This window comes from Prionailurus viverrinus, chromosome A3 (genome assembly GCF_022837055.1).
Source record: "Prionailurus viverrinus isolate Anna chromosome A3, UM_Priviv_1.0, whole genome shotgun sequence".
Taxonomy (NCBI): Eukaryota; Metazoa; Chordata; class Mammalia; order Carnivora; family Felidae; genus Prionailurus; species Prionailurus viverrinus.
In genome coordinates, this window is record NC_062563.1 from 1,701,933 (window position 1) to 1,726,742 (window position 24,810).

The 24,810-nt window shown below is 65.9% G+C and overlaps 1 protein-coding gene across 4 annotated transcripts in view; it reads left to right on the forward strand.

The window, feature by feature from the left end:
- The window catches only part of LAMA5 (laminin subunit alpha 5), a 51,338-nt gene that overhangs the window by 19,735 nt on the left and 6,793 nt on the right, over positions 1-24,810 (forward strand). For 3 of the 4 annotated variants that reach the window (XM_047851398.1, XM_047851402.1, XM_047851401.1), the window contains 52 exons: positions 1,081-1,196; positions 1,404-1,522; positions 1,675-1,765; positions 1,950-2,084; positions 2,245-2,304; positions 6,427-6,567; positions 6,648-6,785; positions 6,882-7,016; positions 7,102-7,236; positions 7,311-7,448; positions 7,928-7,980; positions 8,213-8,318; positions 8,437-8,489; positions 8,578-8,683; positions 9,006-9,105; positions 9,207-9,363; positions 9,504-9,642; positions 9,879-10,021; positions 10,098-10,204; positions 10,312-10,465; positions 10,998-11,158; positions 11,247-11,355; positions 12,549-12,646; positions 12,728-12,929; positions 13,017-13,143; positions 13,714-13,853; positions 14,502-14,617; positions 14,781-14,992; positions 15,326-15,530; positions 15,723-15,867; positions 16,079-16,219; positions 16,362-16,523; positions 16,734-16,835; positions 16,940-17,023; positions 17,675-17,905; positions 18,383-18,496; positions 18,737-18,864; positions 19,067-19,147; positions 19,273-19,487; positions 19,675-19,775; positions 19,886-20,066; positions 20,147-20,296; positions 20,832-20,983; positions 21,052-21,162; positions 21,346-21,457; positions 22,090-22,260; positions 22,440-22,636; positions 22,751-22,867; positions 23,006-23,160; positions 23,457-23,598; positions 23,703-23,805; positions 24,375-24,485. In XM_047851398.1, coding sequence (XP_047707354.1) covers positions 1,081-1,196; positions 1,404-1,522; positions 1,675-1,765; positions 1,950-2,084; positions 2,245-2,304; positions 6,427-6,567; positions 6,648-6,785; positions 6,882-7,016; positions 7,102-7,236; positions 7,311-7,448; positions 7,928-7,980; positions 8,213-8,318; positions 8,437-8,489; positions 8,578-8,683; positions 9,006-9,105; positions 9,207-9,363; positions 9,504-9,642; positions 9,879-10,021; positions 10,098-10,204; positions 10,312-10,465; positions 10,998-11,158; positions 11,247-11,355; positions 12,549-12,646; positions 12,728-12,929; positions 13,017-13,143; positions 13,714-13,853; positions 14,502-14,617; positions 14,781-14,992; positions 15,326-15,530; positions 15,723-15,867; positions 16,079-16,219; positions 16,362-16,523; positions 16,734-16,835; positions 16,940-17,023; positions 17,675-17,905; positions 18,383-18,496; positions 18,737-18,864; positions 19,067-19,147; positions 19,273-19,487; positions 19,675-19,775; positions 19,886-20,066; positions 20,147-20,296; positions 20,832-20,983; positions 21,052-21,162; positions 21,346-21,457; positions 22,090-22,260; positions 22,440-22,636; positions 22,751-22,867; positions 23,006-23,160; positions 23,457-23,598; positions 23,703-23,805; positions 24,375-24,485 — 6,902 coding nt within the window. The remainder of the gene's footprint in view (positions 1-1,080; positions 1,197-1,403; positions 1,523-1,674; positions 1,766-1,949; positions 2,085-2,244; positions 2,305-6,426; positions 6,568-6,647; positions 6,786-6,881; positions 7,017-7,101; positions 7,237-7,310; positions 7,449-7,927; positions 7,981-8,212; positions 8,319-8,436; positions 8,490-8,577; positions 8,684-9,005; positions 9,106-9,206; positions 9,364-9,503; positions 9,643-9,878; positions 10,022-10,097; positions 10,205-10,311; positions 10,466-10,997; positions 11,159-11,246; positions 11,356-12,548; positions 12,647-12,727; positions 12,930-13,016; positions 13,144-13,713; positions 13,854-14,501; positions 14,618-14,780; positions 14,993-15,325; positions 15,531-15,722; positions 15,868-16,078; positions 16,220-16,361; positions 16,524-16,733; positions 16,836-16,939; positions 17,024-17,674; positions 17,906-18,382; positions 18,497-18,736; positions 18,865-19,066; positions 19,148-19,272; positions 19,488-19,674; positions 19,776-19,885; positions 20,067-20,146; positions 20,297-20,831; positions 20,984-21,051; positions 21,163-21,345; positions 21,458-22,089; positions 22,261-22,439; positions 22,637-22,750; positions 22,868-23,005; positions 23,161-23,456; positions 23,599-23,702; positions 23,806-24,374; positions 24,486-24,810) is intronic. The other variant, XM_047851400.1, reaches the window with a different exon arrangement.

A 24,810-nucleotide genomic window follows, 5' to 3' on the forward strand; every position in this document is an offset into this window, starting at 1 on the left:
TTTGGTTTCTTCCCATTTGCCCCCAAGTTGCTGGGGTCGTGTCCTGCTGATCTGCTGTGTTGGCTGCGTGTTGTGTCGCTGCTGGGCCCCAGACTGGGAACGATCACTCCAGAGTAGTTTTGTGAGGGCCTTTGCCAAACACCCCAGGGTATCACTAGCCCAGTACCACTTTTTACATTAATTTTTGGTGCCCTGACCGTGTAGACCGTGGAAGAACCAAACAACAGGTGCGGACTCTACATTACGGACCCTCAGAGCTGGGGTGGAGACAGACCGGCTTCCTGGGGCCACCTCTCTGTGGCAGCCACTCCTGCTTCCTCTTCCACGGAGGCTTCCCAGACGTCCCCTGGCCCTGAGGGCGAGCAGTGTTGATTCCCAAGGCCCTGCAGACACTCTGGGGGGAGGGGCCGGATCCGTGTGATCTGAGGCCTGGGTCTCCGTGGACCAGCTTCTGAGGTCCTGCTCAGGACACGCACAGTGCCTGCAGCTGCGGTGCTGGCCCGGGACCAGATCAGCAGCCCCGAGCTGTGGTTCCTGCCCCCGCCTCGGTTGAGTGACGGAGGTGTGTGTCGGGTGGGGCTTGGGCATGGGTGTTCTGCAAACTCAGTCCTCAGCTGCGGCCAGCTGTCCCCCTGACCACTGAGCCAACAGGAGCTGCTCTCCAGCACAGCAGGCAGGCTTCCAGCCGTCTGGTGTCCACCCCCGCTGGAAGAGGAAGCAGTTCCTGGCCACTTGCCCCTGGGGCGGCGCCCTGGATGCCTGGGGGTATCTGGCTGAGCTCATACTCCTGAGTGAGACCTGGGCCTTGGAGCTGGCCCAGGGAGGCTGTGGGCTCGGCCTTAGGGTCCAGCCACAGGGAGGAGGGCTTAGCTCCATCAAGAAGGACCCGGGGCTCCAGGCTGACCTGCAGGCAGGGGCCACCTACACCGGCCACTGAGTGCCCTGTCCCAGCCCCCCTGACACGCGTCCTGGGCCCTCCTCCCATCCTCCGTGGGGGCTGTGCACAGCCCCTGCCATCTTTCTCCTCGTGTCCCTTTGGGTCCACGGTGGGGCCCATCCTGTCTCACATGTCCCCCACAGGCTTCAGTGTGCCTGTCAGCACAACACATGTGGGGGCTCCTGTGACCGCTGCTGCCCAGGCTTCAACCAGCAGCCGTGGAAGCCGGCAACCACCGAAAGCGCCAACGAGTGCCAGTGTGAGTGCCCTGCACGTGCCTGCGTGTGCACACACACGTGCTCACACGCCTTTTCCTTCCGCGTGCTCTGGCCACGTGGCGGGCTCCCCCCCCCCCCCCCAGCCGGGCCACACCCGGGGTCACCCGTGGTCTGTGAGGTACGCCCTGGGGGTTCCCGCGAGAGGGGGTCAGGGAGGGCCTGTGAACAGCCACGCCCCTTCTCTCCAGCCTGCAACTGCCACGGCCACGCCCACGACTGCTTCTACGACCCGGAGGTGGACCGGCGCAACGCCAGCCAGAACCTGGACGGCGCGTACCAGGGCGGCGGCGTGTGCATCGACTGCCAGGTGGGATGGGGGCGTGATAGGAACTAGGGCGCGGGCGGGGCTCTAGGGGGGTGTGGGCAGGGCCCCACGCAGTCTGCTCACCCAGGGCGGGGGGCGGGGGTGGGAGTGGGGGAGCACGCCTGGGCTCAGGGGCCCCGTATCTGCCACCCCAGCATCACACGACCGGCATCAACTGTGAACGCTGCCTGCCCGGCTTCTTCCGTGCCCCGGACCAGCCCCTTGACTCTCCCCACGCTTGCCGCCGTGAGTGGGGTTGGCCAGGGTGGGGCCTTCCGGGGGCGGGGGCGTCCGGGGTCTCCGGCTCCCTGCTCCGCTAGGGTCCCCACCCCGCCGTGGGAGGCCCGGCCGGGGTCTCGTCCGGCTTCCCGGGGGGGGCAGCCCAGTGACCCCGGGGCCTGCCGTCTCACGACGCCTCGGCCCCGTCCAGGCTGCAACTGCGAGTCGGACTTCACGGACGGGACGTGCGAAGATCTGACCGGCCGCTGCTACTGCCGGCCCAACTTCACCGGGGAGCGCTGCGACGCGTGTGCCGAGGGCTTCGCCGGCTTCCCGCGCTGCTACCGTGAGGGCGTCCGCCTGGGGGGGCGGGGGGGTGGGGGGGACCAGGGCTCGGTCCCCAGAGCCCTGGGAGGTGGGGGGACCCAGGGTGGAGCCTCCGGTCCTGCCCGCGTGTCCAGTGGTGCTGAGCCGACCTGGCTGACCCGCAGCGTCTCCTCCCTCAGCAGCGTCCTCCTCCCCCAACCACACCGGGGAACAGGTGCTGCCAGCCGGACAGATCGTGAGTAAGTGTCGCCCGAGGTCCCTGTCCTGCCCTGGGCTCCGCTAGAGCAGTGGGGCGGGGGGAGCCCCGTGAAGGACCCCACGGGAGGGGGGGGTTCACTGTGCTCACCTTACTTTTGGTTCTTGTGTATTTTTTAAGTTTATTTTGAGAGACAGAGTGGAGCAGAGGAGGGGCAGAGAGAGGGGGAGAGGATCCAAGCAGGCTCCACGTGGTCAGTGCTCAGAACCTGATCTGGGACTTGAACCCACAAACTGTGAGATTGTGACCTGAGATGGAATCAGAGGTCAGACACTTAACTGACCGAGCCACCCGAGTCCCCTTTGGTTCTTGTATTTTTATGCAAATAATGCATATTCGTGCTAAAAAAAAAAAAAAAAATCCTCCGGAAGGATGGGTAAGTATAAAGCAGAAAAAAAAGATATCCGAGATTGCGCCATTTACAAATAAGCTCTCTTCCTACAGCCAGGACCTCCCTGTGTGCCTGCACACTTCTGCAGACAGCCACGTGTACATGAGCTTTGTAACTGTGTTTGCACCCGCTGTGGCCGCTGTGGCCCTGCAGACGTGTCCCTCCGTGTTCCGTGTCATCCCAACAGATGTAGCGTTTACTTCACTCCCAATTGTTAGAAATTTAGGTTCTTTCCAATTAAAAAAAAAATGCTACGATAAACATCCCTGTAGCTAAAACTTTCCATAAATTCTTAATCATTTCTGCAGAACGATTTCCTAGAAGGTTCTGAGTCACTAGACATGCATGTTCGGGGACATTGTTGGCTGCAGGTTGCCAAACCGCTCTCTGAAACGAAAGAGTGTCCAGCGCAGTCACGTTAGCGGCACCGGCGGACGCTCAGGGCATCGCCGCAGCGACACAAGCTGCTTGCGACCGTCAGCCCAGCTGGCAGGACGCTCACCTGTCAGAGACTGCCTCCCCCTTGTCTTTCTGGAATCAGGCGCGCCTTTCAGCAGATGGTGTGTCCCAGTCTGATGGGCAGGCGTTTTTCTTCCGTAACGGCATCCACGTTGCTGGCGGGGCTGAGCTCTCTGCACGCTCAGCAAACGATGCGTGGCTCACACGCCGGTGCCTCCACCGGCAGGGTCCTCTGCCTCGTGTCTCGGGGACCCTTCTCTCCTGTGCTGCCGTTTCAACCCTCCGGTGGTTCTGTCGACACTTCTTGCCTCTGACTCAGTCGTATGGAGGTGGTGCGCCCTAAACTCACTTACTCTTGTGTCGCTTGGTCTTTGACGGTCTCTTCTGTACATTTAAATGTCTGTTCTTCGTCAGTGGCGTCAACAGCGGTCAACAGACTTCTTCCAGAAAGGGCCAGACAGGGCCTGCCTTTGATTTTGAGGGCCAGGTGTCCTTTCGTGGCTCGTGAGCCCCGCTGTCGTGTGCCACAGCTGGAAAGCGGTGTGGACTGTGTGAACGTGAATGGGCCTGGCTGTGTTCCAATAAAGCTTTATTTGCAAAGTAGGCAGGGGAGCCAAGCCCTTGGACTACAGTTTGCTGAGCCCCAGCATGACTCCCAAAAGCCCTCCGGTCCCTGTGGCCCAGGGTTGGCGCTCCATGACGGCCACGCTGGTGGGGTATCCAGGGCAGTCTGCTCTTGTCCAAGGAATTCCGTTGTGTCTTTCCTAAATTTTTTTTTAACGCTTATCTATTATTGAGAGAGAGAGAGCGTGAGACAGGGGAAGGGCAGAGAGAGAGGGAGACAGAATCCAAAGCCGGCTCCAGGCTCTGAGCTGTCAGCACAGAGCCCGGCGCGGGGCTCGAGCTCACAGAGTGTGAGATCACGAGCTGAGCCGAAGTCGGACGCTCGACCGGCTGAGCCACCCAGGCGCCCCTGTTGTGTCTTTCCTAACGCAGACCTTTGTGTCTGTATCTGTCGGGGAGACCGGTTGAGGGTTTTCTTGGTGTTTTTCTTTGGTGTGTGTGCCGTCTTGTTTTCATTTTGTAATCCGTTTTGTAAAATACTTGGGAAATGACCCTCGCTTGGGCGGTTTAAAAATCACGGGAATTACCCATTTCTTAAAAGTTTGATAGGACTTCCGAGACCACGGGCCCTGACACCTGTTGTTTACTGGAAGTCTTCGACTGTGGTTCTCGTTCCTCCCGTGGTTTTGTATCTGTTGATTTCCTGCCTCAGCCTGAGTCCATTCTGGTCGTTTATATTTCTTAGCAAATTGCTTACATCTTTTGGTTTTGTTTTGTTTTTTATTCAAGATGTTTTAAGTTTATTGTTTTGGAGAGGGACAGACTGTGAGCAGGGGAGGGGCAGAGAGAGACAGAGAGAAAGAGAGTCCCAAGCACGATCAGCACTGTCAGTATAGACCTGAGCCGAAATCAAGAGTTGGATGCTTAACCAACTGAGCCACCCAGGTACCCCTGGATTTTAAAATGTAGTTGGTATAGAGCCACACGCAGCGGTCTGTCATGATTTCTACCTTCCCTTTCGTTTCTCTCATTGTCTGTTGTTTTTTTTTTTTAACGTTTATTTTTGAGACAGAGAGAGACAGAGCATGAACGGGGGAGGGGTAGAGAGAGAGGGAGACACAGAATCGGAAGCGGGCTCCAGGCTCTGAGCCGTCAGCACAGAGCCCGACGCGGGGCTCGAACTCGCGGACCGCGAGATCGTGACCTGAGCTGAAGTCGGACGCTTAACCGACTGAGCCACCCAGGCGCCCCGTCTCATTGTCTGTTTTCATTTTCTTTCTTTTCCTTTCTTCCTCTCCTGGAAGTTTGCTTGATTTATTGGCGTTTCCAAAACACAGCTTAAGGTTCCACCTGTAAGACCTGCTGGAGTTTTTTTCTTTGTAGTTTGGGGGAGAGATTTTGTTTCCTAATATTGAAAACCTTGAATTAAAATCTTTCATTCCTTCTACTTCTTTTTAAAAAAAATTGAAGCGTAGTTAACGTTCAACGTCCGGGGAGTTTCAGGTGGACAACGTCTTCGTTTGATATTTGCACATATTGCGGAACGATGACCACGGCAAGCGTGCTTAGCGTCTTGTCGCTACACAATTACAGAATTACTTTTTCCTCATGATGAGACCTTTTCAGGTCTTTTGGCAAATTTCCAACATGCCATCCAGCACAGTGAACTGCACATCACGGCCCCACGGCTTTCTCGTTTTCACACCTGGAAGCTTACGCCTTTGGACGCCTTCACACCTTTCTCCCACCCCTGGCCCGGCAGCCGCCAACGTGTTCTCCGTATCTGTGAGCGTGGTTTTTTTGTTTCTGTTCTAGATTCCACGTATAAGTGAGATCACACGGTATTTTGGTTTTTTTACTTTCTTTTGTTGCTGTTGGAATCACTTCTTGAACCTATTATTTTCATTCTGTGCTACTTACAGCAAGGTGTGAAGCATTGGGTCTCAACCGGGGGTGGGTTCGATCCACGGGAACGCGTCTAGGGCAGGCCGTTGCTGCGACTGTGCCGTGCCAGTGGCCCTTGGCTTTATTCAGGAGCCGAACGGAGGCCTCTGAGCTTCATCTCGTGAAAGGAGACGTGGCCGGCAGGGACGTGGCCTCGGTCGGGGCTGCTGCTCTTGGCCGTGTCCCCTCTCCTCCCGCGGGGTCTTTCCTTCCCGCGTTTGGCCAGATTGGGCGACAGAACGTGTTTTGGTTTTGCACGGTTGGTGTTTCCTTCTCGGGGGGTCACAAGTTCCGTTTTTGTCTCCTCATCTGGCCCGGCGTCACCCTTCCATTTCTGACAAATATCAAACCATTGTCTTCTACAAGCGACAAAAATTAAATAGTATTTACGACCTCTTCTCAGACGTGAGTTGAGACGCTTGGCTCACTTTTCTTCCTTCTCTCCAACCCGCAGAGTTATTTATAAAGACTACAATGTTCTCTATGATTTTGTACGTTTTCTCTGGTGGGGCGAATGCCTGCGGTTGACTTAGCTGTGTTAGCGACGACTAGTCACCCGGACTACAGCCGTCCTGATCTCCTCACTTGCAGTTTTCCAGAAACGTGGGCTTTGCCTCCTTGGGATTTTTGTCCTTTCGCTCTTGTATGAGCGCATGAGGCGTAAGGAGAGTTTGCGGAGAGAAGAGGTTTTCCGGCGGGGAGGGCTGGGGTCTGCGAGGCGCCTGAGACTCCCCTCTCACCCCCCAGACTGTGACTGCAGCGCCGCCGGGACCCAGGGCAACGCCTGCCGGAAGGACCCGCGGGTGGGACGCTGCGTGTGCAAACCCGCCTTCCAGGGCGTCCACTGCGAGCTCTGTGCCCCGGGGTTCTACGGCCCGAGCTGCCAGCGTGAGTGTGGCCCCGTGTCTGTGCTCGTGCGGGCCCCCGGAGCCCGCACCCTCTCTGACTGTGGCCACCCCTCCCTGCAGCCTGCCGGTGTTCCAGCCCCGGAGTGGTGGATGGGGACTGCGACCCTGACTCAGGCCACTGCGTGTGCCGGGAGGGCTTCGAGGGGGCCGCGTGTGACCGCTGTGCCCCGGGATACTTCCACTTTCCTCTCTGCCAGCGTGAGCGAGGCCACCCCAGCGGGCACGGGGGTGTGTGGGGCCCAGGGTGTGGCCTGCCTGGCTCAGGGGGCCCCCACGTGCTCCTTCCCTCTATAGTGTGTGGCTGCAGCCCCGTGGGGACCCTGCCCGAGGGCTGTGATCAGGCCGGCCGCTGCCCGTGCCGGCCAGGGTTCGACGGCCCTCACTGTGACCGCTGCAGCCCGGGCCACCATGGCTACCCCGACTGCCACGGTGAGCGGAGGGCCAGGGCGGGGCCCCGGGTGGAGCGGGAGGGCCACCCACAGGCGCCCCGGGCCTAACCCCGTGTCACCTGCAGCCTGCACCTGCGACCCCCGGGGTGCCCTGGACCAGCTCTGCGGGGCAGGGGGCGTGTGCCTCTGTCGCCCCGGCTACACGGGCGCTACCTGCCAGGAATGCAGCCCCGGCTTCCACGGCTTCCCCCACTGTGCCCGTGAGTGTCCTCTCAGGGGGAGGGTGGGCGGCCATGTGCCTCCTGCCTGCCCACACCCTGCCTTTCTCACCCAGCCTGCCGCTGCTCCGCCGAGGGCTCCCTGCACGCGGCCTGTGACCCCCGCAGCGGGCAGTGCAGCTGCCGGCCCCACGTGACGGGGCTGCGATGTGACGCCTGTGTGCCCGGCGCCTACAACTTCCCCTCCTGTGAAGGTGAGGCCGGCGCGGGGCGCGTGGTCCGTGTAGCTGCCCCTTCGTTCCTGTGTGCCCGCGCCCGTCCACGCGCCGCGTGTGCTCACGCGTGCGTTCGTGTGGCCGTTCACGCACTGTGCTCACGTGGGGGCCCGCGTGCCACGCATGTGCGTCTGTGGGCCTTGTAAGTGCGTGCACACGTTTTCACGTGATTGTTCTCGGAAGCGCGTGCTCCCTCGCCGTGTTCACGTGCTCTGTGCGCCTACAGCGTGTGTTCACACGTTTGCACGTTCCCTGTGGCGGGGGGGGGAGGGCACGTGTCTTTGTAGCCGAGGGAACCAGCGCACAGAGGCACCCTGCACGTGTTTGCACGCCTGTTCACGTGAGTGGGAGGCACGTGTGCTGGTTCCCACGGAGCCGTGGGTCCTGGCCGGGCCCGGGGACGCCCTCGGCCCTGAGTCAGTGACTGAGAAGTGACCAGAGCCCGTGTCTCCCCACAGCCGGGTCCTGCCACCCTGCCGGCCTGGCCCCGGCCGACCACACCCGTCCTGAGGTGAGCCCAGGTCAGCCCTCAGTGGAGTTCAGCCTGTCACCTCCAGGGAGACCATCGCTTCTCCTGCTGCCTGTCGCCTTGGCAACCTCAGGGCCCGTTGGTTCCCTTGGCTGGTCCTCAGTCTGCATCCCAGGGACTTGCCCGAGACGGGGCAGGGTCGGGGCTCCAGGGCTAAGGGTGTCGGGTAGAAGAGCAGGGACCCATTCCGACCCTCAGTCTCCTCTTCTCCCAGGCACAGGCCCCTTGCACGTGCCGGGCTCACGTGGAGGGGCCGAGCTGCGATCGCTGTAAACCGGGGTTCTGGGGGCTGAGTCCCAGCAACCCCGAGGGCTGCACCCGTGAGTCTGGGGGGGGGGGTGGGTGTCGGAGTGCTGGGGAGGCTCTGGGGCACGGGAGCGGTGTAGGGGGGCGAGTGCTAGCCCCGCAGGGTCCAGGCCCGCTCTGCCTCTCCCCTAGGCTGCAGCTGTGATCCTCGGGGCACGCTGGGTGGAGTCGCCGAATGCCGGCCGGTGAGTCTGGGGGCCGAGGTGCCCGGGGGCTGTGGGGCAGGCGCGTCCCGACCCTCCCTGCTCGGTCTCACCTTTTCCCCGGCCACAGGGCGACGGCCAGTGCTCCTGCAAGCCTCACGTGTGTGGCCAGGCCTGCGCAGCGTGCCGGGACGGCTTCTTCGGGCTGGACCGAGCTGACTACTTTGGCTGCCGCAGTGAGTGACTGCGTCCCGCGGGGAGGGCCTGGCTGTCGTGCGGGCACTCGTCGGGCAGCCTCCGAAAGCCTGGCCAGGCCGGTGCTGGGCACGGGGGCCTCCCTCTCTCTCCTGTGCCCCTGGCAGACGTCACTAGTTGGCCCCGGGGTCTCGTGACTGTCCGGAGCCCCAGGCGGCCCCTGCGGGTCGTGGGAGTGGGCTTTGTGGCCCCGTTGCTCTCTGCAGATGGTAGACCGAGCCCCAGGGGCCCGGGCCCGGTGTGGGAAAAGCCCCAAGGCCGGCTGGGGGTGGGCGGCACTGACCTGGCTCCCTCCCGTCGCAGGCTGCCGGTGTGACGTTGGCGGTGCGCTGGGACAGGGCTGTGACCCGCGGACGGGCGCCTGCCGGTGCCGCCCCAACACCCAGGGCCTCACCTGTGCCGAGTGGGTGCACCACCCGGGGGGCTGGAGGGCAGGGGGCCGGAGAGGCAGCTGGTCCGGTAGGGGCCCGGGGGACTGCCCTTGACCGCCCCTGTCGTGGCCAGGCCGGCGCGGGACCACTACCTCCCTGACCTACACGACCTACGCCTGGAGCTGGAGGAGGCGGCCACGCCCGAGGGCCGCACCGCGCGCTTCGGCTTCAATCCCCTCGAGTTCGAGAGCTTCGGCTGGAGGGGCTACGCGCAAATGTCGCCCATCCAGGTGGGTGGGGAGCTGCCCGGCCCAGGTCTCAGCGTCGAGTCCCCACTGCGGCCGGCAGACAGGGTCGGGGGCGGGGGGGACCAGGCTGGGAATGGCCAGGGAGGGGCGACCCCGACTCTCCGTGCCCTCGTTCCCTCCAGCCCAGGATCGTGGTGAGGCTGAACGTGACCTCCCCTGACCTCTTCCGGCTCGTCTTCCGGTTCGTCAACCGTGGGTCCAGCAGTGTGAACGGGCGAGTGTCTGTGCAGGAGGAGGGCAAGTTTGCCACCTGCACCAACTGTGAGCGCCTGGGGGCCTCTCCCTGCCTGTCCCGCTGCCCCCCCCGCCGCCCCCCCCCCCCCAGCCCTGCCCAGCCCCGCCCCAGCTGCGCCTGCCCCACCCCCTATCCTCCCACTTCTGCTCCAGCCCCACTGGGGGCCCACGTGTGGGTGGGGGGCCGGTCTGTGCCCTGGGGGAGCCGCAGCCCGGGGTGGCCCGTGGGCTGAGACTAGGAGTCTCACGGTCCACGTCCCCAGGTACGGAGCAGAGCCAGCCTGTCACCTTCCCACCCAGCACGGAGCCTGCCTTTGTCACCGTGCCCCAGAGGGGCTTTGGGGAGCCCTTTGTGCTGAACCCCGGCGCCTGGGCCCTGCTCGTGGAGGCCGAGGGGGTGCTCCTGGTGAGGCGGGGGCTGAGCGGGGTGGATCAGGGCCCGCGGAGGGGCCCCAGTACCTACCTCTCGCCCCGCCCGCCAGGACTATGTGGCCTTTCTACCCAGCACCTACTACGAGGCGGCCGTCCTGCAGCTGCGGGTGACCGAGGCCTGCACGTTCCGGCCTGCTGAGCGGCGCTTCAGGGAGAAGTGAGGGCCGGCCTAGGGGGGGGGGGGGTGGAGGCCCGACCCTCACTGTGCCCACCGCGTGTCCCTGCTGACGGCACTCTGTGTCCCCCGCCCTCCCCCCAACCCAGCTGCCTCCTCTACACGCACCTGCCCCTGGATGGCTTCCCCTCAGCTGCAGGAACCGAGGCCCTGTGTCGCCGTGACAACAGCTTGCCCTGGCCGTGCCCCACGGAGCAGCTCAGCCCTTCGCACCCGCCCCTGGCCGCCTGCCTGGGCAGTGACGTGCGTGTCCCCGGGACCCCGCAGAGGGGCAGGCAGGGTCAAGATCCGGGGAAGGCGTGCCCTTGGCTGGAGGTTGGGGGAGGGAGGGCCCGTGCCGCGGTGACGGCACACAGGTGCGGGCAAGGCCACAGGTTTGACGTCGGGAGTCAGAACAGCCTTGGAGCCTCATTTGTAAATGGGGTGTCGCTGACCCCCCCCCCCCCCCCTGCCCCTCCAGCTTATCGCGAGGAGGCAGAGAGTCGTTTGTTCTCTCTGAAGACCCAGGCTGGGCCTCCGGGCAGCAAGCACTCAGCAGCACTGAGGCCAAGAGGCCTTGGGAAGGCAGGGGAGGCTTGGAGTGAGCAGAGGTTGGAGGCCAGGTGGCCATGGGGGTGTCCTGGGAGGAGTGCCCCGGGCAAGGACAGCAGGTGCAGACTCAGACGGGGGGGGGGGGGGGGGGGCTGTAAGGGCTGTGCCCAGGGGTGTCCAGGGAGTGCACGGGGTCTCGTTCTGCCGGTGGGGCCTCTGATCACTCTGTCCCCCCCACTCCCAGGTGGACGTGCAGCTTCAGGTGGCTGTGCCACAGCGGGGCCGCTACGTCCTGCTGGTGGAGTATGCCAATGAGGACGCCCGCCAGGAGGTGGGCGTAGGCGTGCACGTCCCGCGGCGGGCCCCTCAGCAGGCGGCACTCACTTTGCACCCCTGCCTCTACAGGTCTGTGGGAGTGGGAGAGGATTCGGGTCTGGGGGGGACGTGCGGGAGGGCTTGGGCCCCCCGCTGACCACCCCGCCCCCATCCCCAGCACCCTGTGCCGGGGCGCCGCCCTGGACACGCAGCACCACGTGGCGGTCTTCCACCTGGACACGGAGGCCAGCGTCCGGCTCACGGCCAAGCAGGCACGCTTCTTCCTGGTGAGGCCCTGACCCCTGACCTGCATGGGCCCCAGGGCCCCCCTGTGGTTTCAGGCCTTTCGGAAGATTCCAGACGGCATAGAAGTAGAAGAGCGTGGGGAGCCCAGGTGCCCAGCAGCCGCCCCACCGTTAGTGCGCGCACGGCTCGTGGGGAGGGGGTGCGCGGGGGATTGGAGAGGAGGAGAAAGTAACTATGTTAACAAAAAAGCGCCTCCTGGTATGATTTGCAAGAACATCGCGGTGTGCAGGGGTCTGTTCGGCGGGGTCGTTGGCTCCTGGTCGTCCTCCGTGCTCTGAGAACGAGGACGACCTTGCCGCGACACGGGCCCCTGCACCTGCCTGGGCACGAAGCATCACGCTGTGCTAACGTCGCGGACGCCCCCGAGCGAGCGGAGACGTGCCCTCGATAAAGCTCAGGGCGGGTGACGCTCGCTCTCCCAAGACCAGTGTTACGTTTCCCGCCCTTTAAAAAATGGATCTTCTACGGCACATGCTGTTGTAAAAGCGTCGCATGTCGGGAAAGACTCACAAAGGGAAAGGGAGCCCCGTGGCTGCCCGCCGCACCCCCTCCGTGCGCTTTCTGGGGCTGGTGTGTTTCACGCGTGTTGCTGAAGACACGGCCGCAGGGCTCCCGCCCGACCAGCTGACATCAGGGCGCCTGCGTCTATGCTCAGCCCTGGGGCGGGGACCCAGACCTGCCTCGTGTGCACAGCCCAGCGTGGCTCTCCCTCACCCCCCACACCCAGGCTGGGAAGCAGCACGCCCCCCCCCCCCGATGCCCCTCGGCCCCCGTGGCCACCCCCCGGCACTGACCGCGCCATCCCATCAGTGCGTTCTGGAGCTTTGTTACCGGAATCGCACAGGGCAGGTGTCCCCGCCTCCGCTGTGGGGTTTCCTGGGCAGCTTTGGTGTCTCGCGTTTGTTGTATTTGCCACACAAAATACTGTCGCTGGAGCTGAGGGGGAGGTTGCGGTCGAGGAGCCGCAGAGAGTGACAGGATGGATGGCGGAGGGGAGATAGGAGGGTGGCCCCGAGGAGAGCTGAGAAGGGCTCTGGTCTAGACTGTGCAGTCGAGGGCCAGTGTTCGTGCAGCCAGAGGAACCAGGGACTAGGTGCGGAGAGCTGGACGCGGGGCCGACGCGGGGTGTGGGAGGGTCCCACGCGCGCGTCCACGCCTGGCCTTCTGTTCACAGCACAGCGTCACCCTGGTGCCCGCGGAGACATTCAGCTTGGAGTTCGTGGAGCCCCGGGTCCGCTGTGTCAGCAGCCACGGTGCCTTCGAGCCCAGCAGGTGGCGGGGCCGGGAGGGGCCGGGACCGCTGGCGGGGCACACCAGCCGGCCCGCAGGGACTCACTCCCGCGCCCCCTCCAGTGCCACCTGCCTGCCGTCGCGCTTCCCGAAGCCGCCCCAGCCCATCATCCTGCGGGACTGCCGCGTGCTGCCGCTGCCTCCCGGCCTCCCCCTGGCCCGCTCGCAGGACTTCACGCCCGGCGCGCTCCCGCCAGGGCCCCAGCGTCGGCCCTCCACTGCCGTGGACCCCGACGTGGAGCCCACCCTGCTGCGCCACCCCCAGGTGAGGGCCCAGGCCGGGAGGACTCCACCCTCCAGCCCAGCTCGCACTCCTACCCCCGCGCCCGCTCAGCGGAGCCTCTCCCTGCAGGGGACTGTGGTCTTCACCACCCACGTGCCTGCGCTGGGCCGCTACGCCTTCCTGCTGCATGGCTACCAGCCGGCGCACCCCACCTTCACCGTGGAGGTCCTCGTCAGCGGGGGCCGAGTCTGGCAGGGTGAGTGGCAGGGGCGGGCCATGGGGGCGGACCCCCGGACGAGGAGCCAGCCCGTCGGGGGTCTCTTCACACGGCCCCTCGTGTGGTCATCGCGAGAGGTGTCCGCTCTCAGAGGAAGGGCCCAGGGCCCAGGGCAGGCGGCAGCCCCAGCCCCCGGGCCCCCTTCCCGGATTCCCTTGATTCCCTTCCAGAGTCGGGGCTCGCCCTGTCACATAGGCGGGTAATCCCGGGTTCACCGTGGGACACGTGTCGACGGCACCTGTGTTCTCACACGTGTGTCTGCTTCGTTTTTGCTCGGCCGAGCTCGGGACCCGTGCCTAGCGGCCTCTGTGGGTGGCCACACCCGATTCACATAGCGTGAGCGGGCCCAGCCAGAGAGGCCTGACGCACGGTCACATGTCCGCCTTGTGCATCGCAGATGCACGCCCCTTGGTGGGCAGGGCGCTGTCCCGTGGCCATCTCTTCCTCCCTGGTGGCTCCGGGAGCGACCCCGGAATGAGGCCACGGGGCCACGGCCGGTCTGTGGGGCGTGGAGGGTGTGTGCCGACCTGTCTTTTCATCCCCCTCCAGGTCACGCCAACGCCAGCTTCTGCCCACACGGCTACGGCTGCCGCACCCTGGTGGTGTGTGAGGGCCAGACTGTCCTGGATGTGACCGACAGCGAGCTCACCGTGACCGTGCGTGTGCCCGAGGGCCGGTGGCTCTGGCTGGTGAGTCCCAAGGACGCCATGTCTGCACGCAGATGTCTTGGGGCCTGACGGGCTAGCGTCTCCCGGTATGGATGTCCTGAACGCATCACACCATCGGTCACCTCAGGCAGGGTGTGTCCATCTGCGTGGCCCAGCCCCACGCCAGGTGCCAGGGAGAGCGGGCTCCACGGACCTCCGGGCCAGGCTGTGAGGCTGGTGGAGGTGGGAGGGTATCTAAGAGCCAAGACGTTGCCTGCTATCCCCCTGGAGCCCTGCTGGTCAGGGTGGCCTTCTCGGAGGAGGAGGCCTAGAGGGATGGAGAGGGAGGGCAAAGGCATGTCTGGCAGACAAGGATGGGAGGGGGGCACCAAGAGGCTGGACGTTTCTTTATCGCTGAGCATCACAACCCCAAGCGTCCGTTAGGCCCCAGAAGCCGACCTCCCTTCAGAGCAGCCCACTGGGCACCCAACACCTGCCAGCCTTGCTGGGGCCCCGGTTGGGTGTGGTGCGGCCACTACCGTCTTAGCTGCCTGGCTGGACCCTGGCCGGTCACAGAGACCCCCCCCGCCCCCCTTCGTGATGTGCTGCTTCCGGCAGGCTCTGGTATACTTCCCCAACCTGGGTCCTCCCCTGGGCCCACGGGAAGGTGACCAGGCCTTGGTGCTCTAGGAGTATGTGCTCGTGGTCCCCGAGGAGGCCTACAGCTCCAGCTACCTCCGCGAGGAGCCCCTGGACAAATCCTACGACTTCATCAGCCAGTGTGCCAGCCAGGGATACCACGTCAGGTGGGCCAGTGTGGGGCCGGGGCGGGGCCGGAGGCGGGGCGGTGGGTGGGGCGGGGCCGGAGGCGGGGCTGTGGGTGGGGCGGGGCCGGAGGCGGGGCTGTGGGTGGGGCTGGGGCGGGGCTCTGGATGGGGACTTGGCCTCACCACCTGATTCTCACCCCAGCCCCAGCAGCTCGTCCCAGTTCTGTCGTGATGCAGCCTCCTCTCTCTCTCTCTTCTATAACAACGGGGCTCGGCCTTGTGGCTGCCATGAAATGGGAGCCACGGGCCCCACATGTGAGCCCTTTGGGGGCCAGTGTCCCTGCCGTGCCCATGTCATCGGCCGTGACTGCTCCCGTTGTGCCACTGGCTACTGGGGCTTCCCCAGCTGCAGGCGTGAGTAACTCAGCCCCTGGGGGTGCCGGCGAAGGAGGGTCCTAATCCCAAGGAGGCTTCCCAGTGGAAGGAAGTGTGGGTACGGTGGCCAGAAGAAAGTTCTAGAGCTCTGCTGCCCCGTCTGTAGGACCTCAGGCAGCCCGTGGCTTGGCTGTCAGGCAGGGTCCGGGGACCGGACAGCGATTCTGGGCAACTGACCGCACATCAGAGGAGCCGCCTGGGCCAGGCGGCCTGGAGCTTGGCGAAACCGGGCCAGGGTGGGGTGGGGTGTCCTCGGGCCCAGACCCCCGGCCTCTGATGGGGCAGAGGGTTCACCACGCCCATGCTCTGCAGCCTGTGACTGCCGAGGCCGCCTGTGTGATGAGCTCACCGGCCGCTGTGTCTGCCCGCCTCGCACCGTCCCGCCCGACTGCATCGTCTGTCAGCCCCAGACCTTTGGCTGCCACCCCCTGGTTGGCTGTGAGGAGTGTAACTGCTCGGGGCCTGGTGTCCAGGAGCTCACGGATCCTACCTGTGACATGGACAGTGGCCAGTGCAAGTGAGCTGGGCCGTGGGGCTGTCACCATGGCCCGGGGTCGGTCCTGGGTCAGGGATGGCATTGCCACTGAGAGCACCCCCCCCAGGTCTGGAGGAGGGGTTACACCTTGGGGATCCGCTGCCTTGGGGGCCACCTGTGGTCTCAGTAAGCGTGGAGGGGAGGCCCGGCCAGCATCTGAACTTCCTCTGGCAGGTGCAGACCCAATGTGGCCGGGCGCCGCTGTGACACCTGTGCCCCTGGCTTCCACGGCTACCCCAGCTGTCGCCCCTGTGACTGCCACGAAGCGGGCTCCACGCCTGGCGTGTGCGACCCCCTCACGGGCCAGTGCTACTGCAAGGTGAGGGGCCGGGGGGGGCCTAGGTGGCCTCCACGGCCTGATGCCCCACCTCCTGTGTTGCCTCAGCCGCTGAAACTCCTCCTCTGGGGTCACTGGGGGCTTCCTGGCCGATTCTGGGGACCCAGCCCGTCAGCGAGCGGGTGACAGCGAGCCAGGGTGGTCGAGCCCACAGCACGTGGCCGACCGACCTGCCCTGTCCACCCGCCCCCAGGAGAACGTGCAGGGCCTGAGGTGTGACCAGTGCCGCCTGGGGACCTTCTTCCTGGACGCTGCCAACCCAAAAGGCTGCACCCGCTGCTTCTGCTTCGGGGCCACCGAGCGCTGCGGGAGCTCGGCCCACACCCGCCGGGAGGTGTGCAGTCAGCAGGACCTGCACTGGGGCAGGGCCGCCTCCCAGAGGGGACACGTGACCCCCAACCGGCAGGCCCCGGGTGCGGGACGGGCCCCGTGGCACGTGAGGGTGCTCACCCCGCGCCCCTCCTGTGTGCCCACAGCTTGTGGACATGGAGGGCTGGACGCTGCTGAGCAGCGACCGGCAGGTGGTGCCTCACGAGCTGCGGGCGGCCTCGGAGCTGCTCTACGCCGACTTGCGGCTCGGGGCCGAGGCCTTCCCTGAGCTGTACTGGCAGGCCCCACCCTCCTACCTGGGGGACAAGGTGAGCGAGCGAGGCCGGCCCTGGGGACGGCACTGTGAGGGTGTCCAGGAACCCCCTGGAGGCTGGGGGAGGACAGCAGTGAGGTGCCCACATCCAGGGCGGGATAGGGGCTCTGTGAGGGTGCCCGGGGCCCAGCCCAGCCCTGTTGCTGATGACCCTGGGCCCGCTGTCAGGGTCTGGCCGGGTCACGTCTCTCTGCCCTGCCTCCAGGTGTCATCCTATGGCGGGACCCTCCGCTACGAACTTCACTCGGAGACCCAGCGGGGAGACGTGTTCATCCCCATGGAAAGCAGGCCGGACCTAGTGCTGCAGGTAGCCAGACGGGGTGGGTGTGGCCGCGCGGGCTGGCGGGCACCGCCAAGCGGGACGGCGGGCAGCCCGGCTGCCGGCCCTCATCTGCCCGCACGCCTCCCCAGGGCAACCAGATGAGCATCATGTTCCTGGAGCCGGCGTACCCGGCACCCGGCCATGTCCACCGCGGGCAGCTGCAGCTGGTGGAGGTGAGCAGAGCTGGTCCGGGCACCCGGGGCCATCCTGGATCCTGGTACGGCCCAGGGGAGCCCAGGGGGCCTGAGGCTGCCGTGCCCGCTCTCCGGGACAGAAAACGGGGCCTGGGAGCGGGAGCTCGGCCCCTCCCCCGCACACATCGCCACCCGCTGCTCTGGCCGCCCGTGGCGCTCCCGGCCACCTGCCGGCCCGCGGGGCCCTGACCCCCAATGGCCGAGCAGCTGCTGGGGCGCCCGGCGGCCCTGCGGGTCCAACTGCCTTTTGCCCCGGCCTCCCCGTGTCTACCTCAGGAGCAGCGGCTCTCTTCCCAGCTCCTGGCCTGTCTGGGTCTCTATCTGAGGTGTCTTCGGGTGAACGGAAATTCAGATATTTAACGGATTCAGAGTTCTTGATTTTTCACGTGTGGCTAGTGTTTTTGTGTCTCGTTCACGTGTCAGTCTCTGGAATCAGAAAGCGCTCACCTACGTTTTGTTCTAAAATTCAAAGCATCTCCTCCGTGTGTTTGAATCCTTACCACGTCTGGAGGCAGTGTCTGTGCTCCATGGGAGGTGGGGGGCGGGGGGCCGGTCCCCCCACGGGTGGTTGGGCTGTTCTGGCCCCGAAGTCACCCGTCCTGCCCCGCTGAGCACCGTCACGGCCCACAGGGGAACTTCCGGCACACGGAGACCCACAGCGCCGTGTCCCGCGAGGAGCTCATGATGGTACTGGCGGGCCTGGAGGAGCTGCACATTCGCGCTCTCTTCTCCCAGACCTCCTCGGCCGTCTCCCTGCGCAGGGTGGCGCTGGAGGTGGCCGGCGAGGCGGGCGGGGGGCCTCCAGCCAGCAACGTGGAGTCGTGCATGTGCCCTGCCAACTACCTTGGGGATTCCTGCCAGGTGAGGTGGGGGCAGGCGGCCGCGTTCCGTCTCCCCGTTCACCTCCCGCCTGCCGGCTGATCTGTCTGCCCCTCCCCTGTCACCCGTGTCCCTGCCTGGCCCTCCGTACGCACGGCTGCGCCGTATCCCTTCACTGCCTGGTCCGCCTGCCTCCACGGGTCCACCCCGGCGTCGCCGCGTCCCACGCCTGCCCGGCCTCCTCCCTTTCACGCATTCGTCCACCTGCTTGTCTGTCCGAGGGGTTCGTCACTGAGCACCCGCCCAGTCAGAAGAGGCATCTGGAGGAGAGAGAGGCGGCCCAACCCACGTTGGGGGGCTGCTCACCGGAGTCAGGGCGTCCATATGCCTTTGGGGATCTGACTTCATGTCTCTAGCCAGTCGGGGCCAGGATTCCTGAGGGCCTGAGAGCGTGGTCCCTCGTCTGCACTCTGGGGCTGGCTCTGCTTCCTTTCCTGACCACTGTGCCTCTGCCCCCAGGAGTGTGCCCCCGGCTATTACCGGGACGTCAAAGGTCTCTTCTTGGGTCGCTGTGTCCCCTGTCAGTGCCATGGCCACTCAGACCGCTGCCTCCCCGGCTCGGGCGTCTGCGAGGTGAGTAGGGCCCAGCAGAGGCCGGGCAGCCCACCGAGACACAGACTCGGGGAGACCAGGGCCCTTGGATCAGCGGTTGTGGCCACACTGGGGTGCGGGTGGAGGGAGGTGTCCTGGGCGGGGCACCGGCTGGCCTTGGGCATAGAGTCCCTGGCGCGGCTGGCGGGAGGGCTGGTCAGACCCTGCTGTGAGGAGCAGGGCCTGTGTCGTCAGCGCCCCCACCTGTGCCTTCCGCCCCAGGGCTGCCAGCACAACACCGAGGGCGACCGCTGCGAGCACTGCCAGGCTGGCTTTGTTCGCAGTGGGTCCGAGGACCCGACGGCCCCCTGTGTCAGCTGCCCCTGCCCCCTCGCCGTGCCTTCCAACAAGTAAGCTGGGCCAGCCGCTCCAGGGTCCCCCCAAAGGGCGGCTGGTGGCCACGCTCCCTTACAGCCCAGTGTGGAAGGTCACCATCCCCTACCCGGTTGGGTCAGCACTGCTCTCTGGAGGCCGGGACAGCTGAGGTGGGCTTTCCGGGTCGGGGCCCCTGGTGGGTGCACCGCTGTAACAAGACCATCTCCGTCCCCACAGCTTCGCGGTGGGCTGCGTCCTGCGAGGTGGCCGCACACAGTGTCTCTGCAAACCCGGCTACGCGGGCGCCTCCTGCGAGCGGTGAGCTAGCTGGGCGTGGGGGCGGGGGCTGGGGGGGGCGCGCGCGTGAGTCGGCATGCGTATGGGTGGGCGTGCGTGCGGGTGGGCGGAGGGACACAGGCCGCTCACCTCGCCACCCTCCCTAGGTGCGCGCCGGGCTTCTTCGGGAACCCTATGGTGCTGGGCAGCTCATGCCAGCCGTGCGACTGCAGTGGCAACGGTGACCCCAACCTGCTCTTCAGCGACTGCGACCCCCTGACGGGCGCCTGCCGCGGCTGCCTGCGCCACACCGCCGGGCCCCGCTGCGAGAGCTGCGCCCCCGGCTTCTACGGCAACGCCCTGCTGCCCGGCAACTGCACCCGTAGGCGCGGGGGCCGCGGGGGAGGGCGGGGGGCGGCGAGCAGGCCGCCGCGGGGGCCTCCGTAGGATGGAGTGGGGGGGGGACGGCCGGGCGGAGCGAGGGGCTCAGGTCCGAGTACGGCGGCGAGGAGGAGCCCGGTGAGGGAGGGAGGGGGCTTCAGGGCTCTTGCCGCGGCACCCTTCTGCAGGGTGTGACTGCTCCCCGTGCGGGACGGAGACCTGTGACCCCCACAGCGGGTACTGCGTGTGCAAGCCAGGCGTGACAGGCCCGCGCTGTGACCGCTGTCAGGTAGGGCTGCCCGGGGGGGCGGGGCCTGCGGCTGGGGGCGGGGCCTGCGGCTGAGGGGCGGGGCCTCCCAGCCGGGGGGTGCCCCGCCGTCAAGGTGGTCTGTGCCGCAGGAAGGACACTTCGGCTTCCAGAGCTGTGGGGGCTGCCGCCCGTGTGCCTGCGGACCAGCCGCGGAGGGCTCTGAGTGCCACCCCCAGAGTGGGCAGTGCCACTGCCGGCCAGGGGCGGGAGGGCCCCAGTGCCGTGAGTGCGCCCCGGGCCACTGGGGGCGCCCTGAGCAGGGCTGCAGGCGTGAGTACCGGGGAGCCGTGGGGTGGCCGCCCCCCCCCCCCCACCTTCTGCCAGCGCTCACCCCGCCCCTCTGTACCTAGGCTGCCGGTGCCAAGGGGGCCACTGTGACCTGCACACCGGCCGCTGCACGTGCCCCCCCGGGCTCAGCGGGGAGCGCTGTGACACCTGCAGTCACCAGCACCAGGTGCCGGTGCCCGACGGGCCTGGGGACCGCGGCGTCCACTGCGAAGGTGCGCCCCTGTGCTCTGGCCCTGCTCCGCCAGCCACGCCCGTCCCCGCATCCTCCCAGGTCTGCCTGTGGGCGTGTGGGTCCCAGCCCCTCGTGACCTGGCAGTCCCTATGCTAATTTCAACTTCCAGAGAAATGCTGTGACCCCAACTCTCTCTCAGTTTTCCAAGGGGTCCCTGAACTTCATGCTGACGCACTGCTTTCTTCTGATCCCCAAGTCCTGGACTCCCCAACCGGTCCTTAGCACCCCTGGACCCACCCTGATCTTCTACCCGCTTCCTGGCACCTGCCCAGTTCCCTGCTGACTTTCTGAGTCCGTGCCGACCTCTCGGTTGATCCTGTGATTCCCGTGCTCGCCTCTGACCCTTACTGACCGTGTCACTTTCAGTGTAGCTCAACATTCCTGTGCCAGTTCTGTGATCCTTGGCTGACCCGTCCCCACCACACCATCCCCCCGATTCCTTCCCTGGCCCCACGCCAACCCCCGACCCCATACTGACTCCCCCTCCACCCCACCCCCACCCGTGCTGCCTGCAGTGTGTGACCACTGTGTGGTGCTGCTCCTGGATGACCTAGAGCAGGCCGGCGCCCTCCTCCCTGCCATCCGGGAGCAGTTGCACGGAATCAGCACCAGCTCGGTGGCCTGGGCCCGGCTGCACAGGCTGAATGCCTCCATCACTGACCTGAAGGTACATGTCAGTCCGGACCCCCAGCCTGTCCTCCCAGGGCGCAGGTTCTCACCTTCTCTCCTCCCCAGAGCCAGCTCCGGAGTCCGCTGGGCCCCCGCCATGAGACAGCACAGCAGCTGGAGGCCCTGGAACGACAGAGCTCAGGCCTCGGACGGGACACGCAGAGGCTGGACGGCCAGGCAGGACCCTGGGGAACGCCTGCGGGGAGGCCCCTCCCCCAACGCTCCCGGGGATGCTCCTCCCCTGGAACACCCCTTCCCACAGCGGCTTGGACCTCCAGAGGTCCTCTCCCAGGGCCCCCGACTGTCTGCTCTCACCCCTGATGCTCCGTGCTGTGTTCTGATGGGACGCTGTGTCCACAGGCCACAAGAGCCCTAGCCCGGGCTAGCCGGCTCCTGGACGGCACTGAGGCCTCGCTGGGCCGGGCGCAGACACTGCTGGCATCCATCAGGGCTGTGGACCGCATCCTGAGTGGTAGGGGCGAACCCAGCTGGGCAGGGGATGGCGGGCAAGCAGAATGGTGCTCAGGGTCCGAGCCGGAAGTGCTGCCTCCAGGGGGCTTGGTGCCGAAGAGCCCTGCAGGGTTGGCTGTGTCGACGGGGAGATGGTGCCATGCCTGAGTGGGCCGCAGGGGGCAGGAGGGGATGCAGGTGTGGCCGGAGAGGAGCGGGCAGGCGGATGCTGTGGGGCGTGCCCGCGCCCTCTCTGGGGATACCATGCCCCCTTTTGGCGGTGCCCCATTCCCTGGAAAAACTTACGAACAGATCAGTCACCACAAGAAGAGACTGGGGGGCGCAGGCCTGGCCCAGGGGTCAGGGAGGAGGGGAGATTTCAGCCCACTGCTGTCCTGGAGCAGGAGCTGGCCAGGCAAGGAAGCCGAGGGGATGGGCTGAGCAGATGGGCGGCAGGGTTTGGGGTGGGGGTGAGGAGGTCAGGCGGCCCAGCAGCCGAGCACAGCCGTGGCTTGGAGCCAGGGTCTTTCGACTCATCCAGGGCGTTTCTGGGTCACGTGCTGGTGCCCTGAGCGTGCTCAGGCGGGGTCTAGCGGGCAGAGGTCGGCCTGGGCCGCGGGCTGGCCTTGACAGACCCCACCCCTGTCCCTGTAGAGCTTGAGTCCCAGACAGGCCACCTGGTCCCGGCCAACGTCTCAGCCCCGTCGGGTGAGCTCGTGCGCCGGACGCTGGCCGAGGTGGAGCGACTGCTTGGGGAGATGCGGGCCCGAGACCTGGGCGCCCCGAGAGCAGCGGCTGAGGCTGAGCTGGACAAAGCCCGGAGACGTGAGTGGTGTGGGTCCCAGAGAAGGAGGGATGGGGAGGGACTGGTCCGGGAGCCCCAGGGGGTGATGGTCAGCCCAGAATGGCTGAGATCGGCTTGAGTTGGGGCATTGGGGACTGGGCGGGACCTGGGCCTCGGGAGTTCTGCCTGAACCCCCGTCCCTGTGTGGGGTCTTGGCCAGTGCTGGCCCGCGTACAGGAACAACTGACCAGCCGCTGGAAGGGGAACCAGGCACTGGCCGAGCGCACCCGAGACCAGCTGGCCCGGCACGAGGCCGGCCTCATGGACCTTCGAGGGGCCCTGAATCGGGCGGTGGGCACCACTCGGGAGGCGGAGGAACTCAACAGCCAAAATCAGGAGCGCCTGGAGGAGGTCCTGGTGAGGGGCCCTCCTCTCCTTCCCTCTCCCGCTCACCTTCCTGCCCTGCAAGCTCCTTGTTACGTTGTCCCATCTTTTTGTCCCTGTTACCCTTTTCTTCCCCGTGTCCTCCAGCAACGGAAGCAGGAGCTGTCCAGGGACAATGCCACTCTGAGTGCCACCCTGCAGGCGGCCCGGAACATCCTGGCCCAGCTCTCGGAGCGCCTGCACGGCATGGACCAGGCCAGGGAGGTGAGTGCCACTCCTGGGGGCACCCAGGCAGGTCCGGGTGGGGCTTTGCGTGTAGGACACGCCTCTGGGTTCCCACATCACATGAGAGCGAGTAGGGGGTCGGGTTGAAGGTCCCATGTAGCCCTCCCCACCCCCCAGGAGTACGAGCACCTGGCCGCAAACCTGGACGGGGCCCGGACCCCGCTGCTGGAGAAGATGCGGGCCTTCTCCCCGGCGAGCAGCAAGGTGGATCTGGTGGAGGCTGCCGAGGCGCACGCGCGGCAGCTGGACCAGCTGGCCCTCAACCTGACCAGGTGCGAGGCCCGAGAAGCGCCTCGGGCACTCGCCAGGTCCTCTCTGGGACACGGCGAGTCTGGGAGGGCTCTTGGAGAGGCTGCTGTTTCCCGCAAGGTCTGGGCAGAAGCCCTGACCCCAACTGGCCATAAGCTACAGGGAGGGCACACCTGGCAGGGAGCAGGGAAGGGATGAAGCGTGGGGGGCTGGAGGAGGCGGGCGGGCTGGCCTGGCAGCTGTGATGGCAGGAGGGAGGGCCCGAGGATGTCTGGGTCCCCCAGCCGCACAGCCAGTGTCCCTCTCCCACCCCCCACAGCATCATCCAAGGAGTCAACCGGGACCGTTTCATCCAGCGGGCCATCGAGGCCGCTAACGCCTACGGCAGCATCCTCCAAGCTGTGCAGGCCGCGGAGGGCGCTGCTGGCCAGGCGCTGCAGGAGGCGAGCCGCACGTGGGCGGTGAGGCCCCGCCCCTCCCCACAGCCCCGCAGGAGCCCCTGCCCTCCCCCTGCCCCGGCTCCCGCCAGGCAGGTGTGACCCGGGTCCCGTCCCCGTGTCTGCAGACGGTGGTGCAGCGGGGCCTGGAGCCCCGAGCCCGGCAGCTGTTGGCCAACAGCAGCGCCCTGGTGGAGGCCGTCCTCCGGGAGGAGCAGAGGTTGGGCCGTGGTGAGTGCTGGGGGGGGGGGGGGGGGCGGGGGGACGGGGGCGGCCCTTTGTGCCCGCTCACGTTTGGGGAGCCCGCTCACGTAGGTGACGGTGTGAGGGAGGGGGAGGGCTGCCTGTGGGGGAATCCTGGTCACCGTCCGCGTGCTGCCCTGGCAGCCATGCAGAGGGCCACCACTCCCCTGACCTTGTAACGGGCCCGGGAAGGGTCTTTGCTACTGTCCCGATTTGGGGGCCGTGTGCACACCAGCCTGTGGCATGAAAAAAGGTGGCAGGAACACTCCCTCTGCTGCCAGAACCCTTGGGGTGTGGGCAGCCCACAGGCGGTGGCCCGGCTCTTCCGAGGTTCCGTTATCTTATGTACGAGATGGGGATAATTACGCCTGTGGAGGGACCGGTGGCTGCCACGAGCCCATCACTCCAGCACCTGCCCAAGCTGGGGGCCCTCGTGTCCAGAATTCCCCGTCGGTCTGGGTCCATCCTTGCTGGTCGGGCCGGCAGAGAGGGCTGGGCCTGCATGCCAGGAGTGGGGGAGGAGGGGCTCCCGGGGCTGAGGCTGCCTTCCGCCACAGCGCGGGCTACCCTCCAGGGCACCGGGACCCCGCTCCGAGATGCCCAGGCCAAGAAGGAGCAGCTGGCAGCCCGAGTCCGGGAGGTACAGGCCATGTTGGCCATGGACACAGGTAGGTTGGTCTCCGTCTGGCCTCACCTTCCACTTGTCCTGGGGTGAACAGACCCCTCCCCCCCACGGGCGTCGTGCTGGTCTGTGCTCCCCAGTGGGCTCTGACAGGGGACGTGTTTACTCTTGGGTAGCCCCAGCCCTGGGACCCTGCCTCTGGGGCAGGGTGGCTGCATGGGGAGTGTGTAGTGGGGACATTTCACCCCCAGGGGTTTGGGGCATTGGGCAGGACCTGGCTCCCGGGAAGGATGTCCAAGGGAGGACAGGGGTGGTTGGAGGACATGAGGTGTAGGTGGGACCGACGCGGCCGTTGTGGCTGGAGCCAAGGA